Genomic DNA, 19,855 nt, shown 5'->3' with positions numbered 1-19,855 from the left:
GCTGAGCCAGAGCCAGCAGGGAACATTCAAGGAGGTGGAGGTGTTTGGATGGGGCAGGAGCATGGATATGTTAAGGAATTCCGACTTTACCCAGAAAGCAGTGTTTACTTAGTGCTGTAGAGGTAAGGAAGGTGAAGCTAGAGGTGTTCAAAACGGATAATGTTGACAAAGATAGGGGAGAGACAGCGATCATTAACTGAGCGTCTACTGTGCGCCATGCACTGTGACCGTTTATACTTTAGGCTCTAACTATGTTTTATACTTTGGGCTGTAACTTCCAACAACACTTTGAGATCAGTATCATTTGTAAATAACAAAATGAGGACTTAGAGACATTAAGTAAATTACACAAGATCAAACAGCAAGTCAGTGGAAGAGTCAGAGTTGAAACCGTGGTCTGCCTGACTCCAAAGCCCTGCTCATTCTACTCCTCTGATCTCTTTTCCTGCCCTCTTCACTTTCCCCTTCCCTTCCTTCCAAGGATGCTCCCTGAGGACCCACCTGGGCCGGGCTCTGTGCTAGGGAGTGGTGAGCAATATCAGATGCAGGGGCCCTGCTCAGACTCCACATGGTTGGAGATTGAGGGGCAGGAGACTGATACCTGGTGTTGGGAGGGGCGGTGCAGAATCCTGCACACCTAGTGACCCTCCCAAATCCTCTCCCTCCCAAGGGCCCCTTCCAGGTGGGGAAAGCTAGACGCCTGGGGCTTCTCTGTGATGTTTTACACTAGGTTAATCAAAGAAGCTCTGCCGTGCCAGGAAGACCTCAGGGAAGGAAACAAATAGCGCTGCAGTCATGAGGTCAGCATGTGGAAGCAGGAGGGCCTGAGGGTGAATCCCACTTCCTACCCATGTGCCACTTCCCTCACAGCCAGTGTGCTGCTTCCTCGCAGCGCTGCAATGGGCCATACAGAGGTAGTACCTGGCACACAGTAGCCCACAGTGGTGCCCTTCTGCTCCTTTACCTACCTCTCTACAGCTTGACTCTCTCATGAATGGGCATTAGGGACCAACCTAAAAACTAAGGCCACAGATCTGAGAATAGGGAGGACTGAGAGCCAGGGATGGTAGGAGGGAAGCCTGTTGCTGATGAAGAACTGGGACTTGGAGACAGGCAAATCTAGCTTGAAAGCCTGGCGCTGCCACCTCCTGGGTCCGTGAACCTGCACAGTCTGCTTAAAGTATTTACGCTCAACTTCCTCATCTGTAAAACGGCAATGTGAATACGGAGAACCTACATCACAGCTGAGGGGAGGGCTTAGCATAGGGCCTGGCACCCAGTAGGTGCTCAATAAGCATCTGCAATTTCTGTAATCATAATTGTTACTCTCAGCATGATCATCGACATCAGCTCCCTCTCCTGCATCTAATTCCAGGACAGGACACGAGACACATTTTGACCCTTACAGCCGCCTAGGACAGGATCCTATTAGCTGCAGGTTTCAGAGGAGGAAGTTGGGAAGCTGAGAAGGCAGACGAGTCTGTGCTCAGCCCACCCATAGGCTGGGTCAGTCTGGCTCACTGCGTGGCCTGGGCCAAATCACTCTCCTCTCTGGGTCTTGCTCTCTCCAGCGTGTCTGTCCAATTCTGAATCTCACCTAGAAAGGTCAGAGTTCAAGGCAAGGCATGGCCAGGTCTCCTTGTGGGGGCATCACGGGCAGGAGGAACAGAAAGATCCCCCTTTCCAGATACACCCCCTGCCTTATCTGTCTGCCCCAGCCTGTCCCACTACCCCTCGTCCTTCAGCGCCTGCAGCACTAGAGCCCCAACCCAGTGAAAGAGAGGCTCTTTCACTCGAGGACATGAGTGGACATGTAGACGTGTGACTCACCCACAACCCTGTGGCCGAAGGTTACCCTCCCAATCTTCAGGCACCCTCAGCCTCACCGCTGCCTCTTGAGGCAGGCGCACGCTATCTCTGCAGGGGGAAGAAGCGGGTGATGTCGGGGCTGGGTTTGGCTGGATTTACAGTCTTCTCCAAACCCACCCTCCTGTCTCTCTGCCATGAGACTTTCTTATCTCCCTTGGTCCTGCGCCAACTTGCCGGTATTGTTCTGCTCAAAATGTCTCCATCCCTCTAGGATAAAGTTCCATCCCCTGACCCCGTGTGTTCTGCCCCAGCCAGCTTCTCCACCACACTGTTTCTCCTCCTTTCCCTCCAGCCAGTCTGAACTATAGGTCGTTTCCCAAATACATTCTACTCTCAGGCCCCTCTAAACCTATGCTCATACTGTACAGCCTGCCTAGAGCATCCTCCCCTCCCCATCCACCTGCTGAAGCTCTTCTCACCCTTCAAAATTCAAGCACCCCATACACGTACTGCCCCTTAATTTCTGACAAAGGTGATACTGCCATATAGTGAGAAAGGATAGACTTTGAATACATTGAATATTTATCCAGAGAAAATGAATCTTAATGTCTACTTCATATAGTGCATAAAAATCTATTTCAAGTGGATTTTAGATCTAAATATGAAACCTAAAACATCTAAAAGAATACATAAGAGTATATGTCCATAACCTTGTCATTAGCCAAGAAACAGGACTCAACCAGCACTCTCCACAAAAGAAAAAAGATTAACAAATTGGACTGCATTAAAATTAAGAACTTGTGTTCTTTAAATATACCCTTAAGAGAGTGAAAGGGCAAATCCCAGAGTGGGATTTGGAATGTGCATGTCCAACAATAAACACATATCTACAACACTGTTTGAGTTCCTACAAATTAATCAGAAAAAAATAATCCAATAGTAAAATGGGGGAAAGACCAGTACAGGCACTTTTCAAAAGAGGTCATCCAAATGGCTAATCAACACATGAAAAAGGGACGCGACCTCGCCAGACATCAAGGAATTTCCCATTAAAGCCACAATGAGATATCACAATACCTAATACCAATAATGTTGGTAAGGACACGAAATAATAGGCTCTTCCATGTACAGCTTGAAGGGAGTGTATTCCTGTCACACTTTGGAAAACACTAAGATGGTATTTACTAAGGCTAACTATGTACAACTCTATGACTCAGCAATTGCAAAACTTAGGTATTTACGTCGCAGAAGCATACATAGTACATCAAAAGATATGTACAAGAATATTAATAGCAGCACTATTCATTATAGCCTCAAACTGGAAACAACACAAATGCTCATTCACAGAAGATAAACTGTGGCGGTATATTCACACAAGGAAATAGCATAGGGCAACAAGAATAAACAAAATAAAACTTGATGCAATATTATTGACGAATATTACCGTCAAAATGCTGACCAAAAGAAATCAGCATAAAAGAATATGTACTCAATGATTCCATTTACACAAAGTTCAAGGAGAGGCAACACTCATCGATAAGACAAAGCCAGACAAGTCGAGACAAGGGCCGGGTGTCGTGGCTCACACCTGTAAAATCCCAGCGCTTTGAGAGACCAAGGTGGGTGGATCACCTGAGGTCAGGAGTTCAGGACCAGCCTGGCCAACATGGCAAAATCGCATCTCTACTAAAAATACAAAAATTAGCCGGGCATGGTGGCACACACCTGTAATCCCAGCTACTTGGGGGCTGAGGCAGGAGAATCGCTTGAACCTGGGAGAAGGAGGTTGCAGTGTACTGCACTCCAGCCTGGGCAACAGAGCAAGACTCTGCCTCACAAACACACACAAATAAAAAAAGAAAGAAAGAAAAAGAAGAATTCAGGACAGTGGTTACCTTTGAGGCCACAGAAACTAAAAGAGGATTATTTGTGGGGATTCCTAGGGTACTGGAATGTTCTATTTCTTAACCTGAATAGGGGCTACACTTTATGAAAATTCATTGGCTGTATTCTTCTAATTTTTCTGTAAGTATGCTGCACTTCAATTTAAAAAGTTTATTTTAAAAACAAATAAAACCCCTCATCGCAGTGTCTCCTCGTCGGCTCCCTGGGCTGAGGCTGTGGCGCTTTCCTCAGTGAGCTCCTTGCTTTGTACACATCTCTGATTGCACATTCCAACTGTTTCCCTCTAGCAAAAAGCTGCCATGCTGCCTCCTGAATGCCTCCTGAGTGCCTGCTCAGTGCCACATCCACACCAAGCACCTCACCTACATCACTGCATTTAATAACAGCCCCCCATGAGATAAAGCGATAGTGGCACTCCCACTGCTAGCAGGACGCAGAGTCCATTCACATGAAACATGTCTAAGTGCTTTACAGCTATTATCTCATTTAACCTGATGAGGCTGGACCACCACTCGAGGACATGAAGGCAAGAGAAACTCCATTCTTGCCCAAGAGCACACAACTGTAAGGTAGGAGAGAGCCTTCCCTCAAGTCCAGAGCCCATATTCCTAGACAACCTCCCTAGATAAGGAGGAGCATGTGGCTGGACACACAAAAGCAATTTCCACGGCCAGGAAGGAATCACGTCTACACCTCAGAGGGGTGGATAGACTGGGATGGAGACGCTCTTCAATGGACAAGCATCTTTACAATCACATTCCGCTTCACCTCTTGTAGGAAGCTTTGCTGAGGCGCCCAGGCTGAACTGAGTGCTTCCCCAGGGGTTCCCACAGCCCCCATGCCTCTCCATTAAAGCTGTGTTGTTACTGTCCATTACCTGACCACACTGGCACGAGATTAAAGATGGCGCCTTTTAGATCTATGACTCCAGTAATTTGCAAGTGCATGGCACACAGTAGGTACTTAACACACATGGAAGGAAGCAAGGAAGCAAGCAAGGAAGGAAGGAGGCAGGAAAGGAGGAAGGGAGGAAGGGAAGGAGGGAGGGAGAGAGAGAGAGAGGGAGGGTACAAAGGAGGGAAGGAGGGAAGGAGGAAAAGAGGGAAAGAGGGAAGGAGGGAGAGAGGACAATACAGAGCTGCTGCTATTTGAAGCAACTGGGAAATCCAGGAAGTGAGGTCTGAGAAGTGAAGGTTTCATGTCCTGGCTGGACATTGCTTACAGCCCTTGACTTGAGGGGTGGCACAGCCATGCCACTCCCTTGTCCTGGCTGCCTCCAGCCTGCTGTCAAGGTTCCTGCCAGCCATTTGGTCCCCAGAGGCGCTGCCAAGGCCCTTCTCTGCCTCTCCCCTTGTTCCTTTACCTTCTGTCACCCTGCCCCCAGTGCCTGAGCTCTGCTATTTGCCCAGAGCTAACCCCAGTAAGAGGTAACTGAGGACACCACAGAGAACCCTGGCTATGTGGTAAAAAGCATGCCCAGTTCCAAATAACTTCCTGCACACCCCCCTTTCTAAGTTGGGAGCCGCTGACAGTTCTCCGGCAGCAGCCTGAGCCACAGTGCCAGGTGTGAGCTGGCTGGTCCATGGAGGGCAGGGAGAGGGGAGAAGCCCTGGGCCATCTGGAGCACAGGGCATACCTGGCAGCTATCCACACATCTTGAGTGATGATTTAGGCCCATTGCCAGAAGGAAGAGGCTATCCAGGGACCCCTCTTCCCTCTCATCTGTGCCTGGAAGCTCTGATATCCCAAGGGGCTTATGGCTTCAGCACCCCTCCTGCCATCCTGCCCCTATCCCCAAGCCAATCCTGGAAGCCAGGATACAGCTGGTTGTACAGGGGCAGGAGGCACTCCCTGGGGCTGAGCCTGGCTGGTCTGCTGTGAGTGGCTCCAGCTTCTCCGGGCTTAGGGGGCTGAGCCAAAAGCAGCCTTGTTTATTCCTGGGAGGAATGATGGTTTTCCCTAAGCAATGACATCTTGGCTCCACAAACAACAGCAAACCTCACAGCTTCGGCTTGGGCTGCAGCTTGCTTGAGAAGGCGCCTGCCCAGAGGTGCCTGGTGAACAGGCTGAAGGCTGCTTCCTTCTGTGCCAAGCCCTGGCCCTGACCATTGATTCTTGGAACCCAGGAAGAAGAGATGGGCTGCAGAGAATCAGAGACCTGGATATTTGGAAGGCACCTGGCAATACTTGATCCAGTCCCTGTTGCTACAAAGGGGAAACTGAGGTGGGAAACAAGGCATATTTACTGAGATCATTGGTAAGCAGGGACTAGACAGTGCCGCAGTATCCAGCCCACTGACCGAGGGCTCTCTGCTGCACATGCTGCTTTTCTCAGAGGATAGCAGGGCTCTAATCAGTAAGCCGAAGATCCAAAAGGGACATGTCACTGGTGAGTCCAGAAAAAGAGAGAGCCTCAAGATGAAACCTGAATACTCTGAGACATCCAGTTGGTGCAGTACAGACAGGCCTGGGCTGGGGAGCCTGCGTTCTTGTCCCTGCTTTCCTTCTGAGTCACATGTCACCTCAGGCAGGTCCTTCCTCTCCTGCCTCAGTTCTCTGTCTATCTATCTATCTATCTATCTATCTATCTATCTATCTATCTAATCAGGTTGGTGCAAAAGTAATTGCGGTTTTACATTACTCTTAATGCCAAAAACCACAATTGCTTTTGCACCAACCTAACAGAAGGCAAAGAGACTGCCATCTCCAGGCCTTAGGAGGCCAAATGGGAAGCAGATCTCAGAGCCCCTAGGGACGAAGCTGGGGATAGGCACTCTCTCCTCAGCTGTGCCTCTTCTGAGGGAGCCATGCAGACTGCTGGCTTGAGGGTCAATCTCCCCAGGTCTACTCTGGTTGGCACCATCCCAAGAGGGTCCAGGGAGCTGTGCTCCAAGCCCCTGCAGTCTGTGCAAAGGACTCTGAGCATTGCATTTCCACCCAGCCCAGCATGACCCCTGAGTGGGTTCTCCCTATGGCCCCTGCCAGGATGAAGCCAAAATTCTCCCTGCCTCACCACCTATCAAACCCAGCCCCCAACACTTGGCCCTATGGATGCAACTTTGACATGCAGAGACTAGGTCTCTCCTAAAGGGGCTCCCTACCAGGCCCTGTATGCCAGGCACAGCGCCAGGAGATGGGCAGACCCAGCTGCCTTGTATGTCAGCGTTTGTCCTCAAAGAAAACCTGCCTGGCTGGGCACAGTGGCTCACGTCTATAATCCTGGCACTCTGGGAGGCCAAAGTGGGCTGATCATCTGAGGTCAGGAGTTCGAGACCAGCCTTACCAACATGGAAAAACCCCGTCTCTACTAAAAATACAAAATTAGCTAGGCCTGGTGGCACATGCCTGTAATCCCATTACTCAGGAGACTGAGGCAGGAGAGTCGCTTGAACCCAGGAGGTTGCAGTGAGCCAAGATTGTGCCATTGCACTCCAGCCTGGGCAACAAGAGCAAAACTCCGTCAAAAAATAAATAAATAAATAAATAAAACCTTGAAACTAAGGGATAAATAAGGCCCAGATTCCACATAAATAGGACATAAAGCAATATCCGTGGGTGCCACCACCAATGGATAGACTTACTCCAGTTGGAGTATTTGCTCTAGCCGTGTCTAGAATAAAACATGGAGAGGAAAGCATAAGGAGGGGAGGGGAGGGCTTTCCAGTCAGCTGGAACATCATGTGCAAAGGCAAGGAAGCCTGGAAGTGCAATGATTTCATTGATACCACATACTTATAATCAGAAGCACCATCAACAATTTCTGGCTCAAAGCCCTGGAGACTTCTCACAAGGAGTGGTCACTTGCCTCAACTGCCTCATCCTCACCATCTGCCTGCTTCTCAGATGCCAGTCTGGGCTTGCAATGAGCCCTGTTGTGGAACTCGGCTCCCTGAAGGGCCTGCCCTAGACTAAACCACACCACGTGCTAGAGCTGGGGAAGAGGGGAGGTGCCCCTTGGCTGGATGCAGAGGACTCAAGGGGCCCTGTGGAAACTTTGACTCTGCCCGCAGTGCCCTGGCTGGGATCCCACAGGCACCAGGAGGGCAGCCTCTGCAGCTCCTTCCCTCCAGGAGATGTACCCACTCCGGCACTGGAAGAGGGAGCCAGATAGCCACCCAGCCAGAAGGCCCGAGGGCAGCAGGATGTGGAAAGTTTTCAAGCATCGCCAAGGGGCCTGGCAAACCAAGCTTCTCAGGTCAGGGGTGTGATTTGAAGCTGAATTATAATACTTAGCTCAGGCCAGCGAAATGGTTTCCCGCATGTCATGTTCTTGCTGTTCCAGGAGGCAGAAGTCCTCCATCCTGGTCCCTGCTCAGCCACAGACCTGCTGCTCAAACTTGGACAAGGCTCCTCCCCTTTCTGGGTCTGGGTTTATCCTCCTGCCCTGGGTCCTAGGATTCAAGGGTTCTTCCTTGGTCACCTTGGAACAAGAACAGAGATGTGGACCCTCCAGGCTGGGAAAAGAATTAGCCTCTCTGCTCACAGTGGCCAGCTCTGTGGGGTGAGCCTGTCTCTACCATCTACCCCGTCTGATGGGTCTCAGCTGGAGCCAAGGGAGCAGGTGCAGGCCCTCTCCCACAGGGCTGGAGCTCGGAGGCAGAGCATCCTTGCTGGGCTTCCCATGGACATTTCAGCAGAGGCCAAGTCTCTGGGATTAAAAGCTACCCCTGAGACTAGTCCCAGAGACCACCTCTTTCCCCCGCCAGTGGAACTAGACACGAGCTTCCATCCCTGGTGCCTGATGTGCAGCCAGCATCCCTGACACAATAGTCAACCCTACTGGCTGAGCACTCCCCTCCCATGCAGTGTCCCGACTTTTCGGCCACCAAACATTTCTTGTTTCTCCCAGAAAGAAAAGCTAGCTGGCCAGCCTATAAGTGGGGAGCAGCCAACAGAGGAAGCATGCCCCACAACCCTGCAGGGCTCCCAGCCCCCAAGACAGACAAATGGACGGACCCACACACACACACACACACACACACACACAGAGCTATCTCAGAACAGAGCACAAACGGTTTGGTTGCAACATGCCTGTCAATGGCTGCCCTGGGGAAGAAGCAATAGAAACAGGGGTACAGGGTGGCTTGGACATGAGCCGCCCGCCCACCACACACACAGCGCTGTCCCCAGGCACCTACCCAGCACACTCCGGCAGGGACCCAGGCGACTCCTGGCTGCCGCTCCTGCCAGCTCGCCCGCCCGGGTCTCCACCGGGCTCCTCCCGCAGGCGGGCGGCCGTGGCTGTGGCAGCTCCTGGCGGCCGTGTCAAGCGGCCGCCTTCCCCAGACAGAGCTCCTTTGTGTCAGCAGAGCTATTTATGGACTTACCCAAGTTCCCCAGGGGAGCGATACCTGCTAGGAAAAGCAGAACCAAATGACCAGGTTCCACCTCCCACATCTAGGTAGCGCTTTCAAAACCCTTGCATCACCCGTCTCTCCTCCTCTTCCTCCTCCTCCTACTTGTCCTCCTCCTCTTCCTCCTCCTCCTCCAGCGCCCTTCCCAAACACACACCCTGTCCAGCCGGCCACTGCCACTCCGGAGAGAGGCTGGATTTCTTTCTTCCATTAAACAGAAAACTCTGTGGTTTCCCAAAGCACTTTCATCTGAGAAGGAGTCTGGGATGTCTCAAGGAAGAGAGTCCTGGGCCAGCCCGTCCTTCTGCCCACTCCGTGAGGGGCCCAGCGGGCTCCTGGGTTACATGCTCACACGAGTGGGCTGTGGGTCCCCTGTGGCTGGTCCCCAGGGCCCAAGCGGTCCCCAAAGTGCTGCTCCAGGGGGAGAGGCATCCATCCCTCACGACGGCACCCCCAGCACCCCCGTGGCACTGGGATCCGTAGCAGGCTCCACCCCACACACATTCTGAGGGCTCCCAGGCTGGGGCAGCGCAAAGCTGCCTCCAGCCGGCCTGCCAGCAGCCGCTCCCTACAAGACCAAGCCAATCACCGAGGCTTCTCTGTCACACCCCCACCCCCACGCTGCTCCAGTCCCAATGGGAGACTGCAGCTGAACCCAGGGTCCTGCATACAGCACTCGCTGGCTTCCAGAATGTGACTGCCCCAGGGTGGGGGAGTGGCAGCTTCTGCCCCTTCCCAGCATCACCATCTCACACAGCTGGAACTTTGAGCACCAAGCTCTGGGGAATCCGAGGTGTAAAGAGAACTTGGGGCTTCCTCTCCCTGAGACAGCAGGCTGAGAGGGCAATTTCGACAGCCTGAGAGTTACAGCCGTGAATGACAGAGACGTCCCCAAGGAGGAACTGCAGGGGCAGTGGAACGAGCCCTGGACTGGGAGGAAAGGGTGCCCAGCTCCAACACTGGTTGATTGGGTGTCACTGAGCAAGTCCCTGCCCCTCTCTGAGCCTTGGTTTCTTCATCTGTTAAATGGGGCTGATAACCTTGACCTACCCACCTGTGGGATGAATAGAGGATTCTCTGAGCTGGCTCTTCACTACTCTTTCTTAAGCATGAACTTCGTGCCAAGCCCAGTTTCCAGAGCTCTGCCTGCATTAATTCACTGAACCCTCACCAGCAGCTTGTGAGAAGGTGAGGCCTGTGATTACCCCAGTTACCCACGAAGAGTCCAAGGTACAGAATGGCAAAGGAAGTTGCCCACAGTCACACAGCCAGTTGGTTGTGTAGCCAGGATTGAAAACTAGTTGCTTCTACTCGCCACGCCCACTCTTCACCACCACACAGCCAGACCACTGCAAGACGTGGCTGTGCCAGCACAGAGCTGTTCTCTGGCGCTGCAGCTTGTCATGATGTCAACAAATGCACCCTGGCCTGTCCCTGGGGTCGAAGTTGGGAGTGCTTAACTCATGGCTGGCTCCCACCAGAGCAGCAGGCATACTGGGATGATGGCACAGAAAAAATGGACGGAAGAAGCCTCTATTTTCCCATGCTCACCCCACCCCACCTTGGCCATCTAGGCTGAAGCACGGTCTCTCTGCCTTTTTATCTCCCTATGGTAGAGATCCCCTAGGGTCTCAGGATGTTTCTTTCTGTATCCCTGCCCCTGTTTATCTCTGTTTATCTCTGACTGTCTATTCCTGACTCTCTGACACATACACATACACATGCACGCTGCTACACAAGAACATTCTTTATCAGGTCAACTCAGAATGGCCCTTCTCTGAGTTGGCCACTTACAAATTCTAACCATCACTTCATCTTGTCCCTGGGGGCAGAGCCAAGGCAGTCCTTGCAGGGCCCAGGAACCTTCTAGATTGGAAGGCTGTCATGCTGCAGCGTCCTGGAAAGCAGGATTCACCCTGGGCCTGGGAAGCTAAGGAGATGAGTCCCAAGAGATGGCCAGTTCCAGTGGAGCTGACCAATTACCTATGAGGCTGGCTGGTTTCCAGGATGGAAGTTCTGCTGCATGGGATAAGATTTCTTAGGGTGGAGAGCCTGAATATAGGGTTCCTTCGCATCAGAGATGCCCTTGAGCTTCAGCTGAGTCGTCACCTTCTTTCAATCAACAGTTACAGAGCACAGACTGTGTGCCAGACTCTGTGCTGTGTCCCAGGGATACGGTGGAGAACAGATAGGCCGGGCCCTGCACTCACAAAGCCAACAGCCCAGTGAGGAAAGCAGACGTTAGCCACGGAGTGAGACTAATAACTCCAAAATTATACACTGTGCTGTGATGGGCAAAGCAGCTCTGCCAACCCAGGGCTCTGGGTCCAGAACAAGTCCAGAATATATTCATCAATGCTCTGGACCATAGCATGGTGAGGAGAGGGCAGAGCAGCTCAGTGCCCCAGGCCCAGAGCCTGCCAGGCCAGGATAGGAGAGCACCCTATGGTGGGAGGAGCCCGGGGCAGCCACTGCCCTCTGCCTCCCATAGCTCCGGACACAAATCAGCAGGGCTCGGGGGCAGGATGGATGAGTCACTGGCAGCCAGGCTATCTAACACAAAGGAGATCTTTCACTGTTGTTTCCCATTTATGGCCAGTGAAACTGAGGTCCAGAGAAGGAAAGTAACTTTCCCAAGGAAACGCAGCAACTGAGTGGCAGGGCTGGGATTGCTAACTCTCAGTTCAGTGCTCCTTCCACCACATCCCAACAACTGACGGTGCTGTTCAGTATGGGAGAGATTGGAATCCAGACAGTGGTAAGAGCTAGGTGGCCCACAGACCCAGGGCACTCAGGACCTGGGCCCCAGTCACTGATCCACATTTTTCATACCGCAAACACTTATTTGACACAGGATGGCACTGTGCTAAGCACTTTCTGACTACTGATTGATTGATCAAATCCTCATAACCCTATCAAATATTATTTCTTTGTTGTTGTTGTTTTGAGATAGAGTCTTACTCTGTCGCCCAGGCTGGGGTTCAGTGGCACGATCTGGGCTCACTGCAACCTCCGCCTCCTGGATTCAAGCAAGTCTCTTGCCTCAGCCTCCCGAGTAGCTGGAATTACAGGGACCACGTCTGGCTGATTTTTGCATTTTTGGTAGAGATGGGGTTTCGCCATGTTGGCCAGGCTAATCTCAAACTCCTGGCCTCAAGCAATCCATCTGTCTCAGCCTCCCAAACTGCGGGATTGCAGGTGTGAGCCACGGTGCCTGGCCTCAGTTTTACACTGGCTCATGCCTGTAATCTGAGCACTTTGGGAGGTACAAGCAGGTGGATCACGTGAGGCAGGAACAAGCTGGCCAACATAGTGAAACCCCATATTTACTAAAAATACAAAAATGTAGCTGGGCATGGTGACACATGCCGGTAATCCCAGCTACTTGGGAGGCTGAGGCACAAGAATTACTTGAACCTGGGAGGTGAAGGTTGCAGTGAGCTGAAATCACATCACTGCACTCAAGCCTGGCAACAGAGTGAGACTCCATTTCAAAAAGAAAGAAAGAGAAAGAGAGAGAGAGAAAGAGAGTAGCCAGGGAAAGGTGTGGTCCCAGGAATCCCAGAGCACTTCAGAGTAAGACAAGCCCCTTGCCCCTGCCAGCAGCTGCTTAGCTTTCATCACCCCCAGATGCTCCTCGACTGGGCTGGGGATACACTGACTTCACCTTCTGCAGAGCCATGGCACTGTCCCAACTCACTGTATAAGAAAGTGAACACCCCAAGGCTGCTCTTTGACATTCTGTGGAAGTGTCTGTATATGACTACCCCAGTCCAAGCTTTGAATCTGCTAACTCACTTAGAAAGTTCTGAGCTTTTACTCTCTGGGGCTCACAGCCCTGGTTTGGGGGTCTACAGACTCTAAGCAAAAAGGCCCTTCCCCCTGCAGAGTGGGCCAAGAAACGTTAATTCGTTCTTTCAATAACCGCTGAATCCCTGCTCTGTGCTGGAGGCTGTGCTAGGAACTAAGGATGCAGAGCTGGCCGGAGCAGCCTGGCCATGGGATGGAACCTGGGGGGTGGGCAGCATGGCAGATGAAGGCACTGATGCTGCGGGCAGAGACTGCCTTGCCATGTTTTGGCCTCTAGGACCCTAGCACCCAGGCAGAGGACACATTCTCCTATTGCTTGTTTGGTGTAGGTCTTGCACTTCCTAGTGGCATGGACCTTGTTCTGGGTCACCTGCCAAAAGTGGGGTGGGGTAAGACAGAGCAGGTAACCTCAGGTTCAAGTTCACAGGGAGCTGTGGTTTGTGGCCTGTGGAACCCATGGTAAGTCCCTTCCCATTCGTGACCTCAGTCCTCCATCTCTAAAATAAGACCAGGAAGTGGGTGTCCAGGGGCCCCAGCCCCACTTCTCCTCTCCTATGGCTATAGTCTCACGTCCCTCCAGGCCCCCTCACTAAAGGAATCAGCTAGTCAGTGGAATTTAGAAGCGCAGTCTTTGGACTCTGAAAAATCTGAGTGTGAACTATCCTGGGCAAGTCCCTTTAATATCTTTGAGTCTTGGTTTCCTCATCTGTAAAATAGGCCTCACTGTACCCTGAAAGGACTAGAGGATGTGGTGTATGTGGAATGCCTGGCATACAGTAAGTGCTCAATAAATAAGAGCCATCATTGGTATTGCTATGATGGCATTGTGGCAATCATCTGTGAGAAGACAGAATTCACCTTGAGCGGGTTCATGTAAATGGTCAAGTTAAATGTGATAATACCTGTTGAAGGGTTGACAGGTGAGGGCCCGGCGTGTACTAATAGCTGAGAATCACTATCACTTGTGGAGCAACAAGTTGTTCTCATCATGCCCAGCTTACAGATCAGGACACTGGGGTATAGAAAGATTACAAAGCGGAAGCCCAGCAGGCAGCATGGCTCCCAGGCCCATGCTCTTAACTCTATATTCTGCCCCAATCTCTTATTCCCCAGATGTCTCTCCCCTTGCTATCTGTCTCTTCCTCAGCAATTTGAGGCAGCCATGAACAATTCCCAAGCTGCTAATGGAAACCGTGGCTCCCAATCCAGCAAGGAGAAGTCCACATGTAGCAAAAGCTAGGAGACCAAATGTCCCCCTATAGAGCTGGCCCCGGGGCCTGCCGCTGGCTGGCTTCTGCCTCCATCCTGGGGCACGCTTTGCAGTCACCTCAGCAGTATCGGCCTGACCTTGGGCAGCTGCAGCAGCTCAGGATGGCTGGGAGCCATGACTGTCTCCCTTCCTGGCTCTGGTCCAACCAGCCACATGCTGGCCGGAGGTTTCGGACTTTTGGGAGCAATCCTCGACCCACTGTGCTTGTGCCAGCTCCAAGGCCAGGCTGTGTCCTGTCAAGCCTGTGTTCCTGGGAAGTGTTCAGCACAGAGCCACTGACTCAGCCACGGGGAGGCCAGACTTGTGACCTTGGCTGCTGGAAACAGTTCTCCACACACTCCCCTGGGTCCACCCAACGCTTGAGCCCAAGCCATCAAAACAAAGGGTCAGTGGGGGAAAGACTGAAATGCTAAGTTTGCTGCTGCCTTCTGCAAATCCTGGCGCAAGGCCAATCCCCACCACCACCTCCAAGCTTCAGTTTCCCTGTGTCTAAAATGTACTGGGGTTGAACTAGATTGGTCCACTCAAAATGTGGTCTGCAGCACCATATGGGTTCACAGACCGCTTGCTGACAGTCTGTAGTGAGATAGGTAGCAAGACTGAGTGTGTTTAAAGACCTTCAACTTGACATTGCCATATCCAAGCATGAGATCAGTGGACTGGTCTCTGAATAGGGCACAGGCTGGCTCAGGTGTTCTCAAACTGGCATAATAAATCACATGCAGTATAATGCTACAAAATTTCAGAGTCCTTCACCACAGGTAGCTTAAGGAGCCCTGATTTAAATGGCTTTGTTTCATGAGGACTCACTCACTGGGATCCTATCATGAACTTACACATACAGTGGGACTCGATCCTGGCACCCAAACCACTCTTCCTCCACTGCTCCCAGCTCAGAGACTGGTGCCATCTGTTTGCCTGAGCTAGACTTTTTTTTCTTTTTGAGATGGAGTTTTACTCCTGTTGCTCAGGCTGGAATGCAATGGTGTAATCTCGGCTCACTGCAACCTCTGCCTCCTGGGTTCAAGCAATTTTCTTGCCTCAGCCTCCTGAGTAGCTGGGATTACCGGTGCCTGTCATTATGCCTGGCTAATTTTTTTGTATTCTTAGTAGAGATGGGGTTTCACCATGTTGGCCAGGCTGGCCTCGAACTCCTTACTTCAAGTGATCCACCCACAGGTTGTATTCCCAGCACTTTGGGAGGCCTAGGTGGTAGACCTAGACTTCTGAGCACCATTCTTCTCCCAAACACTCCCTGTGCAATTAATCTGGAATTTCGCAGACCCCTCCTGCTATACATCATGTGGATCTCTTGCCTCTCTTAATTCCTGATACCTCAGCCCTACTCCAAGCCAACATCAGCTCTCCCTGGCCGAGAACAATAGCTCCACACTGCTCCCCTGCCTCTTACCTCGGCTTCCTCCTCATCATTCTCCTCCATGAGGCCAGTGTCAGCTTTCTACCACACTCATCAACCCCTGCACCCAGGATAAAGTCACACTCCTTCCCACAGCTTCTCAAGACCAGCGCTGTCTGGTCCTGAACACACCTCCTGCCTCATCTCATGCTCTGTTCCCCTTCCTTGTCTTCCCACCCACACGGGCCTGCCTTAGGGTCCTCACCTAGAACAATCCTTCTATCTCAAGCCCCTCCCCTGCCTCAGAAACTTTCCCCAGGTCCCCCCAGTAGGCGCTCTCATTAGGCCCTTTGTCACAGGTGTCATCGGTTTATTATACGCCGTTCATGATTGGCGTCCCTGCCCACACTAGACTGTCAGCTCTGTGCGGTGAGGACCACACTGGTTGATGAGTGGAGAAGTAGAGCACATCTGAGATCTGCCTGACTAGACTCCGTTCACCCTTCTTTACCATCTGAGGAATTAACCTTCCCTCTCTCATCCTCAAGGCAGGTGATTCACAAGGAACAGACCCATCTCCCTCTCCAGCAGGCCTCTGTCAATTAGTTTCACCCATCCAACTGTCCTCAGTGGCTGGGATGGACATGTGATCCTACTTGGGCCAATGAGACTTAGCCCAGGGACTACTGTTGAAATGATGGAGGGAGTCTAACCCCACGGCCATGGCCATAACCCTGGCCCTTCTGGCAGTAGCACTTAGTGATAGCACTGCTGCCACCAAGAGAGAGGGCCAACACCTAAGTAGATAGAACCAAGAGATGAAGAGGGTGAGGCCAGTTCTCAGTGACATTGCTCAAGGTGCTCAATCCAACCATGCCTGAAGGCGACCCTCCCTACTCCAGTAAATTCCATTTACTTCTGGAAGCTACCTATTGACACTCAACATTGTCATAGGAGAGTATTAAGGGGAAAGGGCAGGGTGCGCTCTGGGGTTGGGACCCGACAGGCAGGGAGTATAGTGTAGCAGCTAAGGACACGGGCTCTGGAGCTTGGGATTGAAACCTGACCTGCACCTCCTGGCTGTGAGGCCTTGTATAATCTGCTCAACCTCTTTTCCTTTGTTTTCTCATCTATAAAATGGGGATAATAATAATGCTGGGAAGATTACATATTATAGCAGAAAGAAAGCATGCTTTAATGGTAGGTGCCATTATTATTATTAATTTGTAGTAGGAAGTCCAGAAAAAGGAGACTGAACACAGAACAGAAACCATTCCTAAATGAATAGAATTTCCCTGAACTAAAGGAAGACTTGGGTCTTCAGACTGACACCTTACCCACTTAGGACCAGGAAAAATTACCAAAAGAGAACAAACAACTAGAAATAATCCAGGGAAGTGTCTGAATTCCAAAGATCAGAAAGAGGAATCCTGCTTGTTTCCATAAATAAATTTTAGAGAAACAAGGAAAAACCGCTCTTAAAACACTAAATACTGGGCAAACCATAGAACACTGCTCTCAGGCTTCTGGGAGAGAAGGACAATTTGCTTAGAATTTTCTATTCAAGTAAACTATGACTCAAACGTGAGGGCAAATATTTTCAGTCTTCCAAGGATAAGAAAGGATACCGCCCACAGACCCTTTCTGGAAAAATTACTCAAGAAAGCTCTACAGACGAGAGTGAATTAAAATCGAGAGGTCAAGAATGAGATGATGTGCTGTGTGAGAGAGACGCAAGCCATGGAGACAGAAACACTGAGAGCCTTTACTGACAACTAAAACTTAAGTGCAATTTTAAGTAAATGATTCTTAAAACAGAATAGCACTAGTGTTTAAAAATAGTCACAATCGGCCGGGCGTGGTGGCTCATGCCTGTAATCTCAACACTTTGGGAGGCCAAGGCAGGCAGATCATGAGGTCAGGAGTTCGAGACCAGCCTGACCAACATGGTGAAACCTCGTCTCTACTAAAGATACAAAAATTAACCGTGCGTGGTGGGACGTGCCTGTAATTCCAGCTACTTGGGAGGCTGAGGCAGGAGAATTGCTTTGAACGCAGGAGGCAGAGGTTGCAGTGAGCTGAGATCACGTCACTGCACTCCCGCTTGGAAACTGGCAACAGAGCAAGACTGTCTAAAAAAAAAAAATTAGTCATAACCGGAAACTGAAATTCCAGATGATTACTACAATACCTAGGAGGTATGGAGGAAAGCAGAGAAGTATAGGCCAGCCGACAGGATCATTAGGGGTTAGAGGCCATGAGGACAGGCTACCATGGATCTGGTGCCATTCCTGAGGGTAAAATATGTTTGTGGCAAAGGTAAAGGTAAAGCCACTAGCAGACTAGAATTAGGGTGTGTAACTCCAAAGGAAATTTTGCAGAAAAATAATAGGGGTTGGCCCTGGAATGTTTACTACTGCTAAAATATAGTATGAAGCTAAGGCCATTAAGCCTAACCTGATGTAGGAATAGACAGATCAACGAGGAACACAAGAGAACGTAAAAACAAAACCACCATATGTGGAAGTTTGGTCTATACGTGAAGAAAGGAAGGACCATTGAAAAAAACAGGGTTGAAAAAACTGGTCAACCATTTGGGAGAAAAAATAAGAGTTCCATCTGACACCAGGCACTAAATTAATTACAGGTGAATTTAAAATATAAATATAAAAAATAAAAGAATAAAAGTACCTGAATAAAATTTAGTCAGATGAATGTTTCTCATAATCTTGGGGTAGGAAAGACCTTAGAAAATACAGGTGCTCCCGACCCCAAAAAAAGACTTGATTACAAAAAAAGTTAACTTGTAAATGATAAAAGATGCTCTAAAGTTAGAAGGCAAATGACAAACTAGAAAAAATAGTTATAACCCATATAATAACAAAATGGTTAATATTCGAATCACATAAAGCGCTCTTACAATTTGCCCAGTCAAAAACTGGGCAAATGACATGAACTGAAAAGCCAAAGCAGCAATATAGATAACTGATAAACATAAAAAGGAGCCGGGTGTGGTGGCTCACGCCTGTAATCCCAGCACTCTGGGAGGCCGAGGTGGGTGGATCACTTGAGGTCAGGAGTTTGAGACCAGCCTGGCCAACATGGTGAAACCCCATCTCTACTAAAAATACAAAAAGGTAGCAGAGCATGGTGGCGTGCACCTGTAATGCCAGTTACTCAGGAGGCTGAGGCAGGAGAATCCCTTGAACCCAGAAGAGGGAGGTTGCAGTGAGCCAAGATGGCACCACTGCACTCCAGCCTGTGTAACAGAGCAAGACTCCATCTCAAAAAATAAAAATAAGATAATAAAATAAATCTCAACCTCACTAATAACGAAATAAATGTAAATGAAGATTAAATATAATTTTTTACTTTTTGTACCAACAAAGAATTAAAAGGAATAACATTTAATCTGATGTAGGGTGTAGGGAAGCAGGCACTCTCATTCACTGTGAGTAGGAATGCAAATTGTACATGTACTTAACCTCTGTTCCTTTGGTTTCTCAACTGTAAAATGGGATAAGAACAATACTGTTGGAGAGATGACGTGTACACAGAAGGAAAGCATTTTTAGAGCACTTTAGTAGTGTGTGCCACACTCTTTCCTTACAGAAAAGTGCAGCAAGATGTTTATTGCAGCACTGCTCAGAATATCAAAACATTAGAAACCATCTAATCATGCATCAATCAATTAAATACATTATGGTCCACTGGCTACTAAAAATAGAGAGGGAGAACTTTAGGTGCTGATGGAAAATCAACCTTTCTTTCTTTCTTTCTTTTTCTTTCCTTTCCTTTTTTTTTTTTTTTTTTTTTTTTTTTTTTTTTTTTTGAGATGGAGTTTCACACTTGTCACCCAGGCTGGAGTGCAATGGCGCAATCTCAGCTCACTGCAACCTCTGCCTCCCAGGTTCAAGTGACTCTCCTGCCTCAGCCTCCCCAGTAGCTGGGATTACAGGGGCCTGCTACCACACCTGGCTAATATTTGTATTTTTTAGTAGAGATTGGGTTTCGCCATGTTGACCAGGCTGGTCTTGAACTCCTGACCTCCGATGATCTGCCCACCTTGGCCTCCCAAAGTGCTGGGATTACAGGAGAGTCACGACGCCCAGCCCCAAAAATATTTCTATAAATTATTTTATATATATATATATATTTTATATATATATATATATATTATATATATATATATATATATTTTTTTTTTTTTTTAACATAGGGTCTCCCTCTGTTGCCCAGGCTGGAGCATAGTGGTATGATCACAGCTCACTGCAGCCTTGACCTTTCAGGCTCAAGCGATCCTTCCATCTTAGCCTCCCTACAGGCACATGCCACCATGTCTGGATAATT

The 19,855-nt window shown here is 49.8% G+C and overlaps 1 protein-coding gene across 16 annotated transcripts in view; it reads right to left on the bottom strand.

The window, feature by feature from the left end:
* RGS3 (regulator of G protein signaling 3) overlaps positions 1 to 19,855 on the bottom strand; it is a 158,526-nt gene that overhangs the window by 25,010 nt on the left and 113,661 nt on the right. Inside the window, exons 1-2 of one of the 16 annotated variants that reach the window (XM_010335933.3) lie at positions 9,226 to 19,584; positions 9,042 to 9,065 (exon numbers count right to left, since the gene is read on the bottom strand). The exons of 13 other annotated variants lie outside the window; for them this stretch is intronic. In XM_010335933.3, the coding sequence (XP_010334235.3) occupies positions 9,042 to 9,065; positions 9,226 to 9,279 (78 nt within the window). In that variant the 5' untranslated portion in view covers positions 9,280 to 19,584. 2 more of the 16 variants (XM_010335934.3, XM_010335935.3) reach the window with 2 other exon arrangements.

The sequence above is a fragment of the Saimiri boliviensis genome, chromosome 2 (genome assembly GCF_048565385.1).
Source record: "Saimiri boliviensis isolate mSaiBol1 chromosome 2, mSaiBol1.pri, whole genome shotgun sequence".
NCBI lineage: Eukaryota > Metazoa > Chordata > Mammalia > Primates > Cebidae > Saimiri > Saimiri boliviensis.
This window is presented reverse-complemented; position numbering and strand designations above follow the sequence as displayed.